Consider the following 20,974-nt stretch of genomic DNA (forward strand, 5'->3'; position numbering starts at 1 on the left):
TCCAACACTGCTGTTACACGTGATGTGACCTCCCGCAGCCCATCAACTGCCCCAGGGTCGCCCCCAGGAAGTGCACACTCACAGCCCTCTGGGACACAGGTCAGACTTGGCCTCGAGCCACAAAGCACAGCCACTGGGACCAGAAACGCCATATTTAGATCAGTTTGGCTGCTGTTTCCTGGGCTCCTATCAGGTATGAAACCTCCCATGGTCCCTCAAAGAACGTGTCAGAACTTATCTTCATTTTCATTACAAAGGCAGTTGTGTGTGGATTCTACCAATGTTTGCCAGATCCCCCAAACAATAATGTCCGTGAAATTAAAGACCATGTCTATTTCGAGCTGAACTCAACAGTTCCCTGCCCTTGGCAAATAATCAGTAAGTAGTTATTAAATGAATAAATAATGGGAGGAATGAATTCAGCAATGATGAATAAAAGCAAAGAGACAGGGACTTCCCCGGTGGCGCAGTGGTTAAGCATCCACCTGCCAATGCAGGGGACATGGGTTCGAGCCCTGGTCCGGGAAGATCCCACATGCCACGGAGCAACCAAGCCCGTGCTCCACAACTACTGAGCCCACGAGCCACAACTACCGAGCCTACGTGCGGCAACTACTGGAGCCCACATGCCTAGAGCCCGTGCTCCACAACAAGAGAAGCCACTGCGATGAGAAGCCCGCGCACCACAACGAAGACCCAATGCAGCCAAAAATAAATAAAAAAAAAAAAAAAAAAAAAAAAAGCAGAGAGACAACCAGTTCATTGGCGGCCTCTCTTCCTGACCAGGCTTTGAGAGCCACAGCTGAGACGTGTTCTCCCGACCTCGGTTCCCAAAAGGCTTTCACGACCTTACAGTAGAAGAGGCTAATTCTAAGGAAACAGACCTTCCCTCTCAGACTTGAGGTCTGGTACCTCCTGGGGCTGTGGGAAGAGCAGGCAGAAGGCTCTAGAAAGCAGGACGTGCGGCTGAGTTTCTCGCCGAGACTTCCAGTGGGTGGCTTTGGTGGCAGGACACACTCTCTCAAGCCCAGGGAAGAAGCCAGACACGCGCTCCCATCCGTCCTCTGGCCTCTGCACACCCTCTTCTAGAATTCACGTCACTGGTTCAAATGGGGGGCCCCAAGACCAAAGCAGAGCCAGTCTTACCCCTGGATTGACATATACAGTCAATTCTCACCTTTCACAGCAGTTACATTCTGTAAAGTCACTGTAAACACTGAATAGGCAAATATGGACCCATTGCTCCTCGGGGGGAATACGAGGTTACGTTTTTGCGAGCCTCTGGTCACATCATTTTCCTCAATTGATCAACACAAAACCTTGTTTTATATGTTTGTTTAAAGACACCTTATTTAACATATATTGTTGATTCCTTAACACTGAACTCACAGCCAGCAGCAATGTAACTCACGCCTGAACAAAGCTTATGTCACGCCTGTTATTTTCTCCATAAGGCATAGCACAGCCTTCTTGTGCTTCATAGGAACACTAGACAGCCGTCGGGGGCCTTTTAAATGACAAAATCACACCCAAAAGGCAAAAAAGTGAGAAAAACGCGGTGCTAACTAGCCTGTTACACTATGAGCGCTGAAACAAGCACGCAGCCAGCTGGGAACGCAAACCTCGGGCAACTCCAACGTTCACGGCTCTAGGAACTCCCTGGCGGTCTAGTGGCTGGGACTTGCACTTCCACTGCCGGGGGCCCAGGTTCAATCCCTGGTTGGGAAACTAGGATCCCACAAGTTGAGAGGCGTGGCCAAAAACAGACAAACAAAAAAGCAAAAAAATGTTCACGGCTCTACGCACGCGCACAGATGACTACAGAAGCCACGAGGTTTGGTACAGGGGTTACGAATAAGTTTTAGCGAGTATGCAAATTTGGAAAGGTGGAATCCACGAGTGAGGACCAAGGGTAGACGCTGAGGGAAACTGGCACTCTCGTCGGGCTGCTGGGCTGGGGCTGCTCATGGCTACACGATCTGCTCTGTAGCGAGGCCTGTCTCTGAAAGGAGAGAACAAGGGCAAAAAGCAAGGACCCGCAGCAACGTGAGCAAAGGATGGGAGAGGCAGTCTCCGTTGCTGCTCCCAAGGCCCCAGCTCCTTGGATCTGGTGAGTTACAGAGCATTCTTCTCAGGCACACATTCCAGTATATTCTCCGTTTTGCTTAAGCTGGTTTCTGACCCCTGCAGCCCAAAGATTCCAACTTGTGCTCGGGGCAGTGGGAACTGGGCATGAGATACACTCTCTCTAAAGTGAGGACAGAGAAGACTGGGCAATTGGCAGCAAGAGGGGAAAGGCACATGCCTATGTACGTACGTACGTACACACACACACACACACACACACACACACACACACACGTGCTCCCCAGTGTGCAAGCTGACCAGTGCCACCCGGGATGCAGGGCACCCCCAGAAGAAGGTTCTACTGGGACTACTGAATAATCTGCAGAAGCACAGCTGGAAGTGGACGCTCAGGTCCCGGGGATCAGGTGTCACACCTAAATCTAGAACAGATGCCCAGGCAGATGGCAGAGCCAGCAGACATGCACAATTCCACATTTTCAGTCGCTGTGGGAAAATAAAGCCACCAGACCTCATGAAGCAGGATGCAGATTTGCCCTTGTGATCATCACAGCAGCTGCCACATGGAGAACACCTTTGTTGCTTGGGGAAGAAGGAAGAGTATGGGGATCACAAAGGAAGTGGGTAATGCAAAAAGAGGAAGTAGGTATATTCTAGAAGTGCAATGTCCGATACAGTAGCTATTGGCCAGATGTGGCTCGTGAGCACTTGGAACTGAATTGGTCTAAATTGAGATGTTCTGTAGGTATAAGACACACTAGATTTTGAAGACTCAGACCAAAAACAAAAATGTAAAAATCTCATTAATAATTATATTGTGGGGACTTCCCTGGTGGCACAGTGGTTAAGAATCCACCTGCCAATGCAGGGGACATGGGTTCGAGCCCTGGTCTGAGAAGATCTGACATGCCAGGGAGCAACTAAACCTGTGAGCCACAACTACTAAGCGTGCACTCTAGAGCCCGTGAGCCACAACTTCTGAAGCCTGCATGCCTAGAGCCCATGCTCTGTTACAAGAGAAGCCACCACAATGAGAAGCCCATGCACCACAACGAAGAGTAGCCCCCGCTCGCCACAACTACAGAAAGCCTGCATGCAGCAATGAAGACCCAACACAGCCAAAAATTAAAAAAAAAAAATTATATTGTGTACATGTTGAAATAATACTTTGGATATGCTGAGTTACATAAAATATATTATTAATTTCACCTCTTTCTTTTTTTAGTGTCGTGACTAGAATATTTGAAACTATGCATGTACCCGGCATTGGTGGTTCTCATTATATTTCTTTTAGACACAGCTGGTCTAGAAGTAGCCTACCTTGGCTACAGCAGAATGGAGAGGCAGGTGGGTGGGCAGTGTGGTGGGATGGGGGAAAGAGCAAGTGAGGTCTCTGTTCAGATCTTTTGCCCATTTTTAATTGGGTTGTTTGTTTTCTTACTGTTGAGTTTTAGGGATTCTTTGTATATTCTGGATACAAGTCCTTTATTAGTCATGTTGTGCAAACATTTTCTCCCAGTCTATGCCTTGTCTTTTCAATCTCTCAACCTAAAGTTTTTATAGCACATAGTGATTGGGGAAATCTAACCTTACTAGTTCCTCTAAAAGCCTTGGTAACCTTTGGTTGACTTGCCTAATTCACTTAACTCACCAGTAATAGGGCATAACTCACAGGTTTATTGTGATGACTGGACACTACACATGAATATCCATACACATGATCACATGGGTACATATGTGCTTATAATACCCAGCATGATGCTGACTCATGGCACATGCTCAATAAATGCAATAATTACTCTGCCTTCAAGGTGTTCCTGTCCTCTTGTCGGCAGTGCCTCCCAGTTCCCCCCCAACTCCCCTTAGAGGGTAGCTGGCAGCCAAATGGCAGGCAGAGGGGCTCAAGCAGTCAGTTAAGAAGGGAGGAGGCATTTCCACGGCTCTGTGAAAAGATTCACCAAGTATGGACACCCTGGGGACAAGGCATTAAATCTTGAAGTGATGGAAAATCTGTGCCACACCTCAGCCACCACATCCAAGTGAACTTGAACGTTTACTAAGGAAAGTAAGATGAGCCAGCCCATTCAAAAAATGGTCCTGGGACTTCCCTGGTGGTGCAGTGGTTAAGAATCCACCAGTCAATGCAAGGGACACGGGTTCGAGCCCTGGTCTGGGAAGATCCCACATGCCACGGAGCAACTAAGACCGTGCGCCACAACTACTGAAGCCCGTGCCTAGAGCCCGTGCTCCGCAACAAAAAAAGCCACCATAATGTGAAGCCCGCACACCACAATGAGGAGTAGCCCATGCTCGCCGCAACTGGAGAAAGCCTGTGCACAGCAATGAAGACCCAAAGCAGCCAAAACTAAATAAATACATTTTAAATAAATAAATAAAATAGAACAATGAGCCAAAAGGAAGATGCAAATCAGAACCACAATGAGATATGGTTCCCTCACACCAGGATGGCTACATCAAGACAGATAGACAAGGGACTTCCCTGGTGGTCCAGGGGCTAAGACTCCCAGCTCCCAATGCAGGGGGCCAGGGTTCAATCCCTTGTCAGGTGACTAGATCCCACACGCTGCAACTAAAAGTTCGCAGGCTGCAACTAAAGATCCTGCATGCCACAAATAAGACCCGGCGCAACCAAATAAATAAATAAATATTTGGGAGAAGAAAAAGACAGACAAGAACAAGTGCTGGTGAGGATGTGGGGAAACTGGAACCCTCATACACTGCTGGCGGGAATGTAACATAGTACAGCCACTTTGGAAAACAGCCTGGCAGTTCTTCAAACAAGTAATCAGAGTTACATGTGACCTGGAAAACCACTCTTAGGCATACAGCCGAGAGAATGAAAATATATTCACACAAAGACATGTACACAAATGTTCCCAACAGCATTATCCACAATAGCCAATAAGCGGAAACAACCCAAATGTCCATCAAGCGATGAACAAAATATGGTCTATCCTTACAATGGAATATCCTTCAACCATAAAAAGGAGTGAGTACTGACACATGCCACAATGTGGATGCCCACTGACAACTGTATACTAAATGAAAGTAATCAGATGCCAAAGGGTAGAGAGTCCATTTAAATAAAATGCCCAGAACAGGCAAATCTACAGACATAGAAAGTAGTTCCTCCTCAAAAAGAAAAAAAAAAAAAAGTGGTAGATCGTGGTGGAAGATATTCACTCAACAGCACACAGTTATTGAGCACCTACTCATGGCACTGGTGCCAGAAGCTAGAAGTACAGAGACCAACAAGACAACCCCCGCCTTAAGGAACTAGAGTCCAGTCTTTTCATTCCAGACCCAACTCCGGTCGGCAACTCTGCATAGCCGTACATTTTTGGAACCAACTTCAAAATGGAAGATCATCCAGAGCCTTATTCTCGAGCAAGGAAAATGACACCCAACTCACATCCCAGAAGAGAGCCTGTCCTAGTAAAACGCGTGAGCTGAGCAATCAGAATAACTGCTACTAAATCCCCACTGTTACCCTTGGAAAGTTCCTCAGCTTCCCTCAGCATCAAATTTCTCCTATCAACTTTCTGGGGTTACTGTGAGGCCCCATCAGCAGCCTCGGCCCACAGTACGGGCTCCTAAGTTTTCCACCACCATCCAAAGTGGTCCTGTTGATGTCATGGCGAGACCCACAGCCTTCAGCCAACAGGGGAATCAAGCTGCTAGATTCACGGCCTGGGACAGAATAAAGGCAAACCAGGAGGAGAAGGACACCCAAACAACAGTCACAAGACCCTTCATTTGCCTGTGAATTTCATATCTGTAAAAGATGTGAGAGCCCATGGACATCCAGATCCTGGTAAGGGTGGTAAGTGGGCGTACAAGTCGGTGAAGCTTTCCTGGGGACAACTGAACTCTGTGCCCAGAGCCCTCAACACAGCCTTCCTTCCTCCCAGAAATTCTTCTAGAAATTTATCCTAAGGAAATTAACAGGGATGTGCCTACGAGTTAGATATGAAAATGTTCCCGGGATCACTGTTTGACATGGCAAAATAACAAACTACATAATATACAAAAATAGAAGTTTGGTAAAAAATAAAAACATACATAAATAAAAATTATGAAATAAGGTAGAGGGACTTCCCTGGTGGCCCAGTGGTAAAGAATCCATCTTCTAATGCAGGAGACGCGGGTTTGATCCCTGGTCAGGGAACTAAGATCCCACATGCCGCGGGGCAACTAAGCCCTCACGCCACAACTACTGAGCTTGCGTGCCTCAACTAGAGAACCCACACGCCACTAACTACAGAGCTCACGCACTCTGGAGCCTATGCGCCACAACTACAGAGAGAAAACCCGTGAGTCGCAACTAGAGAGAAGCCCACATGCCAGAAATGGAGAGAAACCTGAGCAGACCACGCACCGTAATGAAAAGATCCTGCACGCCTCAACAAAGATCCTGTGTGCTGCAACTAAGACTCGACGCAGCCAAAAAAAAGTTAAGGAAAATAAATAAATTAAATAACAGCTATTTTTTTAAAAAGTAAGGTAGAAAAATATAGTCATTTAAAACAAAATGGAAGGCATATACTTGCACTGGAAAGATGTTCACAACTGGAAACCACCTAAATATCCATAAGCTAAAGGACAGGTGCATCTATCAAGGTGTACTCATGTAGTAAACCAGCTATGGGCGGTTCAAATAAAGCTGCTGATATTATGTGGATACCTCACAAATAATATACTATTATAAATTGCAGACTAAAATTTTTGAAATAAATGTAAAAAATATGCATGGGAATGACAATTATCAAAGCATGATACTGGTTTCTCCAGGGAAGGAGGGGTATACATGAGGACTTAACTGTAATATTTAATTTCTTAAAAACAAACAAAAAAGATCCAAAGCAAATACTATGATGTGTCTATGTTGATTAGGAGGGTGTATTCATTTCCTATTGCTGCTGTGTAACAAATTACCACCAACTTAGTGCCACCATTTATTATCTTACGGTTCTGGAGGTCAGAAGTCAAATATGGGTCTCACTGGGCTACAATCAAGGTGTCAACAGGGCTCCCTTCCTTCTGGGGGTGCCAGGGGAGAATCCGTTTCCTTGCCTTTTCCAGCTTCTAGAGGCTGCCTGCATCCCTTGGCTCATGGACCCCTTCCACCTTCAAAGCACTGACTTCATCACTCTAACCTCTGCTTCTGACATCACGTCTCCTCCTCTGACTCTGACCCTCCTCCCTTCCCTTTCTTTTTTTTAAATTTTATTATTATTTGTTTTTGGCTGCATTGGGTCTCCGTGACTGCGCACGGGCTTCCTCCAGTTGCGGCAAGCAGGGGCTACTCTTCATCCTGGTGTGCGGGTTTCTCATCGCGGTGGCTTCTCTTGTTGCGGAGCACGGGCTCTAGGAGTGTGGGCTCAGCAGTTGTGGTGTTGTGGCACGTGGGCTCTAGAGCACAGACTCAGTAGTTGTGGCACATGGGCTTACTTGCTCCACAGCATGTGAGATCTTCCCAGATCAGGGATTGAACCCGTGTCCCCTGCATCGGCAGGTGGATTCGTAACCACTGCGCCACCAGGGAATTCCCTCCCTTTCACTCATAAGGACCCTTGTGATGACACTGGGCCCACCCAGATAATCCAGAATCATCTCCTCATCTCAAAATCCTTAACTTAATCACATCTCCAAAGAGCCTTTTACCACACTGGGCAAGAGTCACAGGTTCTGAGGATTAGGATGCGAATACTGGGCTGGGGGGCAGGGTGGTGTATCCACAGAATATATAGAAATAATAATAATAATAATAATAGCAGTAGTCGTAGTAGTTAGTAGTGGTCGTAATAGCAGCAGCTAACTCTTACTGAGTGCTTTGAGCTATTTGTGAGGCTCTATCCCCAGGGTGTGCTACAGTTAGCTCTCCTAATCCTCATGAGAATGTGGTAAGGAAGGCATTACTATTACCCCATTTTATAGATTGGAAAATGAGAAGCTAAAAAACTTGTCCATGGTCACAAACGTTGTAAGTGACAGAGCCAAGATCTGAACCCAGGCAGTCAGACCCTAGAGGACATGCTCTTAAGTACACAGGCGTTTGTCATCTTTGTCTCTACACCAATCTCAACGTTTTAAATAACTCATAAAGAGAAGAAGGTGGTCACAATATAGCACAAAATGAAAAACACACACTACTATAGAGTATTATGAAAGGATTATGTTTTGTAAAAATGTAACTGTCTTGCAAAAAAAAAAAAAATCTGGAAGGGTTACACCAAGTGTGAACACGCATCCCTCTGGGTCGGGGGTGGCGAACAGTTCGTAATCCTCACCAGTCAAAGTTAAAAATCTTTCTACTAGGGGCTTCCCTGGTGGCGCAGTGGTTGAGAGTCCACCTGCCGATGCAGGGGACACGGGTTTGTGCCTCGGTCCGGGAAGATCCCACATGCCGCGGAGCGGCTGGGCCCGTGAGCCATGGCCGCTGAGCCTGCGCGTCCAGAGCCTGTGCTCCGCAACGGGAGAGGCCACAACAGTGAGAGGCCCGCGTACCGCAAAAAAAAAAAAAAAAATCTTTCTACTAATGGACACATGTGACTTGCTTCAAGAAAAACAAAGTAAGAGCCGTTTAATTAGGGGAAATAAAACCACGTCAGAGGGGCCTTGCTGGGAGCTGTCTTCAACAGGACACGGGTGTAACTTTCACCATCGGCCACCCCAGCGCAGGCCCTTCTTGCTGCCTCAGGGGCATCGGTCCTCCCCCGGCCAGGTCCCTGATCCCACCAGCAGAGGCTGGCAGCAGGCCAGGAGTGGCCTGGAGTGGCCAGGCGTGGCAGGCAGGTGACACCTGGCCAGTGAGACCCAATCGGACTGAGAAGGTGAGGCAGGGAGACCCCGGCGGGCCCCCAGTCCTGAGGTGTGTCTGCCCCTGTGAGTCCTGGAGGCCTCCTCCTGCCGTATCGCTCTCGACTGTGCGGTGCTGGCTCTAAGTCTGCTGGTTTCCATTCTACTGACCAGCAAGTTCCCAGGCTTTTCCTTCTCAGAACAGAATCCTTCACACACAGACACTTTACCCCCCAAAACCCACTCCCGACCATGGCCACCGGCACGCCTCGTGTAAGATGAAAGCATCTTACAGCTTCTCCCTATACCGTGCCAGGAGCGTGGAAGAGGTCCTCCTGCTCTAAACTGGCACCAGCACCGATTCTGTTTACGAAACTTCACCGCTGCCCTGTGGACGCTCCTCCTCCAAGTCCAGGCCTCCCTGGACTTGCAGAGGGAGAAAGGCAAGGAGCCGGGCTGCCCGCCGACAGCCAAGCTCAAACCCAAAGGACCTTAACCCCGTAGGACCCCTACCCACACGCGTCAGGAGGGCCCAGCCTCTACATGGGTGGGCTACACGACGACCGCCCCCAGTGCCCCCAGGCACACACAGATGCGGCCCACACAAGCTCTGTCAGGTACATACCATGCGTGTCAGATGCACTTACAAATGTAATCCTCACTACCATCCCGCAGGGTAGCCCAGCCATTAATTACCCATCTTACACATGAGAAAACTGAGGCAAGCACAGGCTCAGGCCAGAAGAATCAAGTGTGGTTAAAGAAGTCACAGAGCTGTCCTAACCCCAGACACTGCCACCTCTGGGGAGAGAGAAGGGGACAGAGGCTGAGAGGACAGCCAGGTGGGGTTTCCTGGATCTGTCTGCTGATCACGTCTCTGAGAAGCACCCACTGCAGGTCAGGTGTGGGCCAGGTGCTGGGATGCCTCCCTGGTGATCAGAACCAGTGGGCCCCAGCCTCCCGGAGCTCACAGTGTGTGGGGTGACAGTCACCGAGGGCCTGGCTCTGGGGTCAGGCATGACCAGGGGGCAGGAAAAGTCAACACCAGGATTTCTGGCTTCAACCTCAAGGTGCACAGCACTCAGGTCTCTTCCAAGGCAAAACAAGACGTGTCACTTCGCCCGCCTGATGTGGGAAAATGTTCGTTTACAGCGAAGACGGACGGGGGTAGGGGTGAGGGTGGGCTGGGGAGGGTGGAGGGGGAGGCAGATTATTTTCTTTCCTACAGGATTCACCAGGGGATGCCTTTTAATAGCTCCCTCCCCTAGTCAGACATGCGTAAGAGATCCAACCTGCACCCACTGTACGGGACCCTCTAATTGCGTGAAGCGGGAACACAGATGCCTCCCAGGGCTTGGCACTACAGCACAGATGCTCCCTGTCCCGGCCCTCTGGCTTCCCGGAGCAGATGTGTCCACACTCCAGCTGCCACTCTCTCCTGTCCTCTCCTCCCCAACGGCCACATGGACTTCTGGGCTGGGACACCGAGATCCCCAAAAGCCAGACCGAAAGAGAGTCCTGTCCACACCTCCACAGCCATCGGGAGCACAGGGAACTGGATGGACCACAACTAACCAGACATGCACAGGGTCCTCCAAAGGGGAGGCTTGGTTACTTGGAGGAGAGAATTCAAGGGATGTACTTCCAAGAGACGGGCGAGAAGCCTGAGCCATGGTAACAAGAGCAAACCTCACATAGCGCTTCCCCTACCTTTCTAAGTGATTTACCTTCAGGAGCTCATCTGATCCTCCTGAAGACCCTATAAGGTGGGTACTGTCATTCTTCCCACTTTACAGGTGAGGAAACAGAGGCACAGAGAGGGAAGTCTCTTGCCCAAGCCACAGACTTGGGACTCAAACCCAAGCAGGCTGGCTCCAGTCCCCACGTTTAACCAGCACACAACACTGCCTCTCACACCCTCACAGCCAAGACCAATGCAGCCAGGAAATGAGATGACACTTGGAATAAAGCAAGGGCTCTTAAATTCCTTTACAACAAACTCCAGCTTGTCCATATTATCTGCGGCCACGTGGACACATCAATCGCTGGGCTCACCTCCCTGCCCCTCGGGCTCCTTTTAAAGGGGAGTGTGTTAGTCTGCTAGGGATGCTGCAGCAAAACACCCCCAACTGGGTGGCTTCAACAACAGAAATGTATTGTCTCACAGTTCAGATCAAGGTGTTGGCAGGGGTGGCTCCTTCTGTGGCTGTGAGAGGGAATCGGTTCCCTGATTCCCTCCCGGCTTCCCGTGATGTTGGCAACTCTCAGTGTTCCCGAGCTTACAGAGGCATCGTCGTGTGTGTGTGTGTGTCCTCTTCTTATAAGGACACCAGTCATATGGGATTAGGGGCCCATTCTGTGCCAGCATGACCTCATCTTAACTAATTACATCTTCAAAGACCCTATTTCCAAATAAGGTCACCTTCTGAGGTCCTGGGGATTAGGGCTTCAACACATGAATTTGGAAGGGAGACACAATTCACCCGGAACAGGGACCCATCTCTGCCCAGAGTCCTGAAGAAGCCAGAGCACGTTCTCTATCAGGAGACCCGTCTAACCCACCCTCCACACCAAAGCTGACCGGAGAGGACCCTGGTCTCAAAGGCAGCCAACCCCCGAGCACGGGCTCAGAAGACCCAGCCAATCAGAGGCATCCATCGTTGGGAGGCTGGGACCCAAAGCCTTCACTGATGGGGCTACACAGTCAAAGTGGAGAGCTTTGCTGGGGAGGGTCTAGCTATGACTATGAGGAAACCTAAGACGGCCGACAAAGCCCATCTATGGAGAGACGTCACCAGCGGCAGCTCCTGTCACAGATGGGATGGGAGAGTCCTCAGTGCCATCACCTCCCCGTCCCAGGAGGTCCAGTACAAAGGCTCTTCATGTCCCTGAATTCCTGCAAGGATCCCTAAATCCGTACAATTATTCTATTCTCTAGCCATCAGTGGGTCTCCTACAGTCACCTCTGCATCTTCCAAAATTAGGGGTCGTGGAAGAGCCTGGGGGACGCCTGACAAGCCGCTTTCCCATTCTTCCTGGCACACAACTGGGCCACATTTCCCAGCATCCTTTGTAGCCAGTCACATGCCAAGTTCTGGTCGATGGAAGATGGGAGGGAAGAGGCACATCGGTTCCAGAAATGACCCCTAAAACCTCCTAAGCCATCCTCCCCTCTTCCTCTTCCGCCACATGCTGGTTGAAGAGAAGACCCTGCAGTGGCCTCAGATGCCTGAGGGGACAGTGGTGCCGCCAGACAGCAGAGCCCCACCCCCCAATCCCACTAGACCATGACCTGAGTGAGAAACTTGCATGAGATCAAGAAATCACTTGTCACTGCTGTTAGTCTACCCTGACTAATACAGAAGCTTTATTGCTGTGCCCTCGGCCCAGAATGCTCTCCCCTTAGAGCTTCTCATGGCTCCCTTATCATCTTTCAAGTCTCAGCTCAAATGTCGCCTCCATGGAAATGCTCCCCTGAGGCGTGGCCTCCTAAGACAGTGATCATCACCGGTTACTCTGTCAAGGGGCCCTGCTTCTTCCTTTCCTAGCACCCAACACCATCCAGAACGACTGAATGATTGGCCTGGCTTTTTCTGCCTTTCCCGTGACACTGTAAGCTCCTCTGGGGGTCCACGCTGTCCCACTCACCGCGCAGTCCCCAGTGACAAGCACCATACCCGACACACACCACGTCCTCTGAGTGTTTGCTAAACCAACAGAGGGCTGAATTCTAATCACGCCAAGTGATCGTCATCCAGGGCCGAAGACAGCCCTCGAATAAACACAGAAACCGATTCCTCCACTGACCAGCGTACAGGCAGGTCTCCATCCATGTCAGGAATAAAAACAAGAGCTCTATTTCTCACACCAGCAGGCTCCACCCTAGGGAATCCGTACCCCAGAAGAGAAGGAGGACAACCCATTCGGGTGCAGGAAAGAAACAAGAATCTCATTACATAAATGCAGGTTCTCACATTCATGGCATCCTTTCCACAGTGCCGTTTCCCTTCACGTCTGATGCGGACAAGAGCAGCAGATGCTTGAGCACCTACCTCCTCTGTGCCCAGCACTGTTGAAAGCAGGTTACATGTATTACTTCATTTAATCCTCACAGGAGCCTTAGGAGACAGGTTCTCTCTTACGATTCTCATTTTACAGATGTGGAAAAGGGGCACAGAGAGGTGACATGGATGGTCCAAGGTCACCCTCCAGTGAAGAGGCAGGGCTGGGATCTGAAGCCAGGCCCTTGGGCTCCAGAGCCTGTGCTGTTACCGTAACTGCACACACATCTATGATCAAAAATTGTATGTACACACACACAAAATGGAATATTACTCAACCATAAGAATGAAATAATGCCATGTGTAACAAGACAGTTAGACCTAGAGATTATCATACTAAGTGAAGTAAGCCAAACAGAGAAACACAAATACCATATGATATTACTTATATGTGGAATCTAAAAAAAAAAAAAAGATACAAATGATCTTATATACAAAACAGAAACACACTCACAGACACAGAAAACAAACTTATGGTTACCAAAGGGGAAAAGGGGCAGGGGACGAATTAGAAGTTTGGGATTAACATGTACACACGACTATATACACAAGAGATAACCAACAAGGACCTACTCCAGAGCACAGGGAGCTATACTCAGTATTTCATAATAACCTATAAGGGAAAAGAATCTGAAAAAGAAGAGATATATGTATATGTATAACTGAGCCACTTGGCCATACACCTGAAACTAACACAACATTGTAAATCAACTATACTTCAATTAAAAAAGAAGAAAAAAATCTTTAAAAAGAAAAATAAGTTTGTACACACTGGGGGCATTGGTGGAATCTTATTTCTTTTTTTTTTTTTTTTTTTTTTTTTTTTTTTTTTTTTTGCGGTACGCGGGCCTCTCACTGTTGTGGCCTCTCCCGTTGCGGAGCACAGGCTCTGGATGCGCAGGCTCAGCGGCCATGGCTCACGGGCCCAGCCGCTCCGCGGCATATGGGATCCTCCCAGACCGGGGCACGAACCCGTATCCCCTGCATCAGCAGGCGGACTCTCAACCACTGCGCCACCAGGGAGGCCCTGGAATCTTATTTCTGATGGGACACTTGACTGACAGAGCTTGGGAACCACTTTCAGACAATGGATTTCTTCTTAGACGGAAGATGCCAGTGGAAAAAAAAAACATCTATTTCTCCATCGTTTGAAAAACACTTTGTTAAAATAAGAACTTGGCAAAATACTCTTTTTTTTAAAAAGATGGGTAAGAAGCTCAAGGTTGGATTTCAGAAGAAGCCAGGATACAGGACGAGCCCATTTCAGCGCCCCTGGCTGTGTCCGCACTTGTCTCCACTGTGGGGTCTCCAGCAGGCATGTCTGGCTCCCCGCTAACCAGGCACCTCTCGAGCCTCCTTCCCCTGGCACCTCAGCACCAGGCAGAGCGTGTCCTCTGCGCGAATAAGGAACCGGTGCCTTCCCTCCTGTCGTAACGAAACCTGAACGAAGCTGTCATTCTTAGGTCCCCAGCAGGGTGCTTCTCCATCCCATACAGGCTCAGACATCTCCGATATCATGTAAGAGGAGACAGCAACACAGAGCGGAAGACTTGAGACCCTGAAGGCAGGCTGAACGAACGCAAACTGTAGTTGTGCCCCTTCCTGACTGTGCAGCCTTGGGCATGTCACCTAGTCTCGCCAGGACTCGGTTTCCTCGTAATAAAGTGGGGATGATTCCTGCTTCCTGTTCACAGGGTCACAGGCAAGCCAAGAACCTAATACCAGGGAAACAGAACAGCTCCTATTTGCGAGAATCCCTCATTCACGGGCAGCCACCACTTGCCAAAACTAAGCAGACGGAGAAAACACGCGTAAGCAGAAGTGAAAACTTGAGGATAAAGGGCCCATTCAGTCAAGAGGGACATGGTCCACGTCCTCAAAGGCGGCTCATTGCACAGCCGGCCCCATCCACGCTCCACAAACAGCTGGCACCACATGGGCTCCTGAGACGCATTCCAGACCGCCCTCCCAAATGGACAAGATGCAAGAGGACCCCAAAGGTTCAACTCAGAAAGGTCCCCAAGCGGGCTCCTTTCCAGCTGGAGTCTGCGCAGCTGGTGCCCCTGGAAAAAAAGAAAAACCAGAGAGGCAGCACTTCCCGGCATGAGCTCCCTCCCGACATCCAGAGACTCAGGAGCCAGTGCAGGAAGGAACACAGGGCACCACCTTGCCCATCAGCCTTGGAAAGTAAACGGGAGAATGACAGCCAAGAGGTGAGTGTCTGCCTGGAGACCATCGTCTTTATTAGAAGCCAGGCCTTGGGAGTCCCACCCACTAAAATATGTACCTTTTATATACAGATAAAACATGTACATATAAAAAAGTACATAAGGACTTCCCTGGTGGCGCAGTGGTTAAGAATCCGCCTGCCAATGCAGGGGACACGGGTTTGAGCCCTGGTCCGGGAAGATCCCACATGCCGCAGAGCAACTAAGCCCGTGCACCACAACTACTGAGCCCATGCGCCACAACTACTGAAGCTCGCACGCCTAGAGCCCATGCTCCCCAACAAGAGAAGCCACTGCAATGAGAAGCCCGCACCCTGCAATGAAGAGTAGCCCCTGCTCGCCGCGACTAGAGAAAGCCCGCACGCGGCACTGAAGACCCAACGCAGCCAAAAATAAATAAATTTATTTAAAAAATAAAAAAGTACATATGATAAAATCCATTTGATTCTCACCCTTATGTTATTGGTAGGGACTACTATCATTTCACTTGACCAACAGGGAAACAGGCTCAGAGAGGTCAAACAACCTGCCTTGGATCACGCAGCACCTAGTGTTTGATCAAGCGGGGAGTTGAGCTACAAGTCTGGATCCAGAGTCCAGCCGTTCTCATGGTCACTTGGCTCCAAGGTGGCTGCTGTCAACTTTTTCCCACCCTGGACATGCGAGCCTCGCCCTCCCCAAGAGAAGATTCCCCATGCTTTGAACCCGAGTTGGCCCTGGTGACCTGAGCGCGTGACTTTCTGGGAGTTCTCGGGCTAAGTCATAAGAAGCCCAGCAGCTATGGCCTGGGACTCTTGGAACACGCACCCAGGGGGGACACCAGGCACCATGTAAGAAGTCCAGCTACCCTGGGACTGCCACGCAGCAGGTGCTCAGCCAACATTTCCAGCTGAGCCCAGGCTTCCAGCCATCACCACCACAGCACCAGAAATGGGAGTCAAGATTCTGGAACCTTCCAGACCAGGTGACATGCCAGTTGAGTGCCACCTCAGTCCAGGCCACAAAGAGTAGAAGGACCGTCCAGCTAAGCCCTGTCCAAATCACTGACCAACAAATCTACTCACTTGCATCCAATGGCACCTATTGACCCCACTTCAGGGCAGGCATCCTGCTGGCCACCTGACAAGCCCCTCCCTTAACTCTCCACACAAGCAGCTCCTCTGCTATGAGGCCTCCTCCCATTCCCTACCACCCCCCATCCCCACTGAGGGGGACAAGAGCCGTTCTTCCTCGCCAAGTACCCAGCGCAGACCTGCACTGTGTACCGACCACACGATCCTGCAATGCCCAGTTGCTGCATCTGTTCCCTCCAGGGCAGGGACTCCATCCTTCCTCCTCTCTCTTAGCAGAACCTAGAACCCAATATGACAGCAAATATGGGCTGAACACATGACACAGCTCCGTCATGACAGGGTCCAAAGAGAAACCCAAATATACCCAGTGCCATTTTACAGTTCTAAGCAAAGCAAACATGTGACTTTAGACAAGGGCTTCTTAACCTTGGCACCACGGACACTTTATATGGGATAATTTTGTTTTGGCAGGGGCGGGGACTGTCCTGTGCATTGTGAGGTGTTTAGCAGCACCCCTGGCCTCAGTCCACTAGATGCCAGAAGCCCCCCCCCAAATAATCACAACTAAAAGTATCTCCAGGCGTTGCCAAATGCCCCTGAATGGGTGGGGATGGGACTGCCCCAGCTGAGACCCACTCACTGCTTTGCACAGTGGGAGCCCTGGGTGCCTACCTTCACCCAGGCCTGCAAGGGGTGCGTGACACCTGTCCAAAGGTCACAGGCTGCTTGCCAATTACCCCAGGACCACACGCTCATGCTCCCTCCTGTTTGCCTGCCCCTTGCAGACGCCACAGTAACTTGGAGGACCCCGCTAACTAGGACCCCTGAAGCAACACGACAGCTGTGGGGGCCCCCCCAGGACACCCCTATGTCAGGAGGCTGAAAATGCGGTGCTGAGAGTCCCCACCTAGGGCCCAAAGGCCTGTTCTCTCTAAGTGGTCGGGGAGCACCTTTTCTAAGCTCTTTACTCCCAAATTGGGTTTTCTGCTGCTTTACAAACACTACTGACACAGCCGTATCACACAGGCTCGCCAGCGCACGTTCCAAAATGCAAACGTGTTTGCATCATCCCTCTTCTGAAAACACTTCGGTGGGTCCCTACTGCTCTCCAGAAAAAGTCCAAACACCTAAGCAAGACTCTGCTGCCCCGGACAAGCTGGATGCCACTTGTCATCAAACAACCCATGGCAAAAATGACAGCAGCAGTTGCCACCGGTCCAGGGCTTACCCTGTGCTGTACCTCATGTTCGAGCCTCTGATGTATCGACTCATTTACTCATTCCCAACTGTAACTGTGTGCATGGATACCAATGTTACTCCCATTCTGCAGATGAGAGAATCAGATCTCAGAAAGTGGAGGCAGCTTGCCCTGCAGTCACATGGCAAAGCTCATCAAATGTGCTGGAAGTCAGCTCCACGCTGCTTGTACCTAATCAAACGATGTAGGCTCCACGAGGACTGGAGTCTAATGTAATTCCTGCTGTACCTCCAGGACCTAGAATAGTGCCTGGGAGAGCGAGCATTCAAATATAGATGGACGGAGGTAAGGAAGGATGGGTGGAAGAAAGGAAGGAGGGAAGGAAGGGTGGATGGACTGAGGGGAGGACGGAGGGAGGGAGGGAGTCTCCAGAGCAGTACCTACCAAACCTATAGCTACAGGATCACCTGGGGCGCCTATTAAAATACTGAATCCCAACCAACCTGGTGAATGACAGTCATCCTCAGCCACTCCAGGGAGGAGGAAGAACCGCTTTTGGTTAATGAGTGGGGAGAACTATAGCGTGTGGATTTCAAGAGCCAAAATCCTGTCTCACACCCATCAGAACTTTCAGGAGAAAGTTCCAGTAGGCTGTATCTTTAAATGCCCCCCGCCAGGTGTTTCCGATGTTCAACCCCCAGAAGAGAAGGGACCAGCCATCCACTCTCAGTGCAGGACACCAGTATTTACCATCCGTGCCCTTTCATCCCCAGGCAGGCCCCCACCCCTGCCCCAGCTGCGACAGGTCTCTGGGCCACCTGGGAGGCAGAGTGTGGCCAATGCAAACAAAACCGGGAGGAGAGTTTGCTGCCTCCAGACATGGGCACTTGCAAAGCGGGGCTTCTGGCTCTGTGCCACTAGAGGCCTGCTCGGCTCCAAAGCCAGGAGAAACCTTTTGGAAAGCTACTTAATTTCACTCATGATGAAAGAAATCAAACGAAGAACTACACCGAGCTATCAGAGACCACCTGTGAACGGCCAAGTTCAGAACCCCATGGCAGAGTGGATGAGGGTGTGGGGAACGGGAGGTACCCTCAACACCTCGTGGGCCTCTGTGGGATGCTGTCCAACTGTCCTTTAAAAGTTAAAATAGCCTGTACCCTTTAACTCAGAAATAACATATATAGGAAGTTGTCCTTCAGGTAAACACAATATGTGTGCATGAAAGCATAATGCAAGGATGACCCTCACACACAGTTGGTGGGAACGTAAAATGGTGCAACAACTTGGAAAATAGTCTGGCAGTTCCTAAAATGATTAACAAAGTTACCATACTGACCTAGGAGCAATGCTACTCCTAGACAGATACCCAAGAGAAATGAAAACACACAGCCATACAAAAAATCACTCATGAATGCTCCTAGCAGCAGGATTCATAATAGCCAAAAAGTGTAAACAACCCAAATGTCCATCAACAAATGAATGGATCAACAAACTGTGGAATATCTATACAATGGGATATTACTCAGCCACATAAAGGAATGAAGTATTGAGACACACCACAACGTGGATGAAGCTTGAAAACACTGGAAAACATTGTGTTAAGTAAAAGAAGCCAGACACAAAAGGCCATATACTATATGGTTCCTTTTAGAGGAAATGTCCAGAACAGGGAAATCTATAGAGATAGAAAGGAGATTAATGATTGCTTAGGGCAGGAGAGGTGGATGAGGAATAGAGGGATGGCTAAAAGGTACAGGGTTTCTTTTTGGCGTGATGAAAATTGTGGTAGTGGCAGTGGTTGCACATATATGAATATACTGAACTGTTCATTTTAAATGTATGAATTATATGGTATGTGAATTATATCTCCATAAATCTGTTACCAAAAAATTTTTTTAAAAAACTAGAATCCGGGCTTCCCTGGTGGCGCAGTGGTTCAGAGTCTGCCTGCCGATGTAGGGAACACGGATTCGTGCCCCAGACTGGGAAGATCCCGCATGCCGTGGAGCGGCTGGGCCCGTGAGCCGTGGCCGCTGAGCCTGCACGTCCGGAGCCTGTGCTCCGCAACGGGAGAGGCCACAGCAGTGGGAGGCCCGCGTATCGCAAAAAAAAACCCAAAAAACTAGAATCCAAGTATAGTCACTGCAGCTAATAACAAAAGACTGGAAAAACCCAAGTGTCCGTCTCTAGGGGTTAAACTGTTACACCGTAGCCAGAATGCTATGTGGCCATGAAAGAAAAAGGCAGCTCAATATGCCGATAATAAACCACCTCCAAGATAATTGTTAAATTAAAAAAAGAAATCAAAGTGCAGAAGTGTATGTAGTAGGTACCCATTCATGTAAGAAACACAATGCACACATCACACAAGCATAGAATACTTCTGGAAGACCAAAGAACTTGGTAATGAGCTTGCCTCTGGAGCATGACGTGGGCTGGGGAAGAGACATTTATTTATGAATCGTCTCATTTTCCCCCAAGTGTACATTTTAATTCCTCAATTAAAAAGTAGCCAATAAAAAAGTCAAATTAAACAAGTCTCTGCAACTGAAAATTGCTTAAGTCTCCTAACTCGTGTTTGTTAAAAACTGTCTTAGAAACTTTAGGAACTGAGCCAACTGCCGAATGTAAAGAGGATGGGGAGAAGAAGATGCCTCCACCTGGACCAGAACTTCCCTTCAGGGCTACAGAACATTCAGCAATGCGCTCTGTCCACCTGCAGCTATGGCACAGGCCTCTCACTCTGCTCGTCTGGCCACCAAGCTATGAGTTTCCACAAGCTCTGGCCAGCCAGCCCTCAAAGGGCAGACGGCTTGACCATCAACTCGAACCAAATGCTCCCCGACGCTGTGAGACAGGGAGCCCGGCCCCTGCCATCCCAGGTGAGCTGCCTGGATGTCACTTCCAAGTTGGCCCATGCAGGCTTCTGTTCCTTCACCCGCTGTTTCCTGGCTAACCTCTCCCACCTGCTCTAAACCCATTCAGAGACCCAGACAGCGCGGCCCTGCTTTCACTTTCAGAAGGTATCAAACCAGCAACAACTGCCGTGACCACTGGTCTGGGCAGGAAGGTGAGAAGGTACTCACGGAAGCCCTCGATCTTATCGGCTGTCTTGCTCCAGGCCACCTGCTGCGTCTCCATGACCACCTGGACAGTCCTCCGCTCCGGCGTGGACCTGCGGAAGCTGAACACCGACATCACCGTGCCCAGCTCCAGGGCCCTCTTGATCTGACTCTTCTCGTACTCCGGAAGGGCGTCCACGTTGACCGTGGTGCTCATGGTCGCCCGCTCCAGGGGGACGCAAGCAAGGAGTGAGAGAACGAGGGAGGCTGGAAGGGCGGAATAAAGGAGGGAACTGGTTTTAGTTAACTGAGCGGGATTTGGCTGAGACTTCAAGAGCCAAAATCCTGTCTCATGCCCATCGGGATGAGTGTGGGGAGAAGGTTCTAGTGGCGGAGACTCGCTGGCCGCTCAGAGGGCCCAGGCAGGACACACAGAGGTTTAAAT

General features: G+C 49.7%; 1 protein-coding gene across 1 annotated transcript in view; it reads right to left on the minus strand.

Annotated features, from left to right (window-relative positions):
* Positions 1-20,746, minus strand: part of PLCG2 (phospholipase C gamma 2) — a gene marked incomplete at its 5' end in the record, with an annotated part of 162,428 nt that extends 141,682 nt beyond the window's left edge. Inside the window, one exon of the mRNA XM_079724278.1 lies at positions 20,554-20,746. Within this exon, the coding sequence (XP_079580404.1) occupies positions 20,554-20,746 (193 nt within the window). The remainder of the gene's footprint in view (positions 1-20,553) is intronic.
* Between the last annotated feature and the right edge of the window lie 228 nt (positions 20,747-20,974).

Source organism: Hyperoodon ampullatus (assembly GCF_949752795.1).
Source record: "Hyperoodon ampullatus genome assembly, chromosome: 18".
Lineage (NCBI taxonomy): Eukaryota > Metazoa > Chordata > Mammalia > Artiodactyla > Ziphiidae > Hyperoodon > Hyperoodon ampullatus.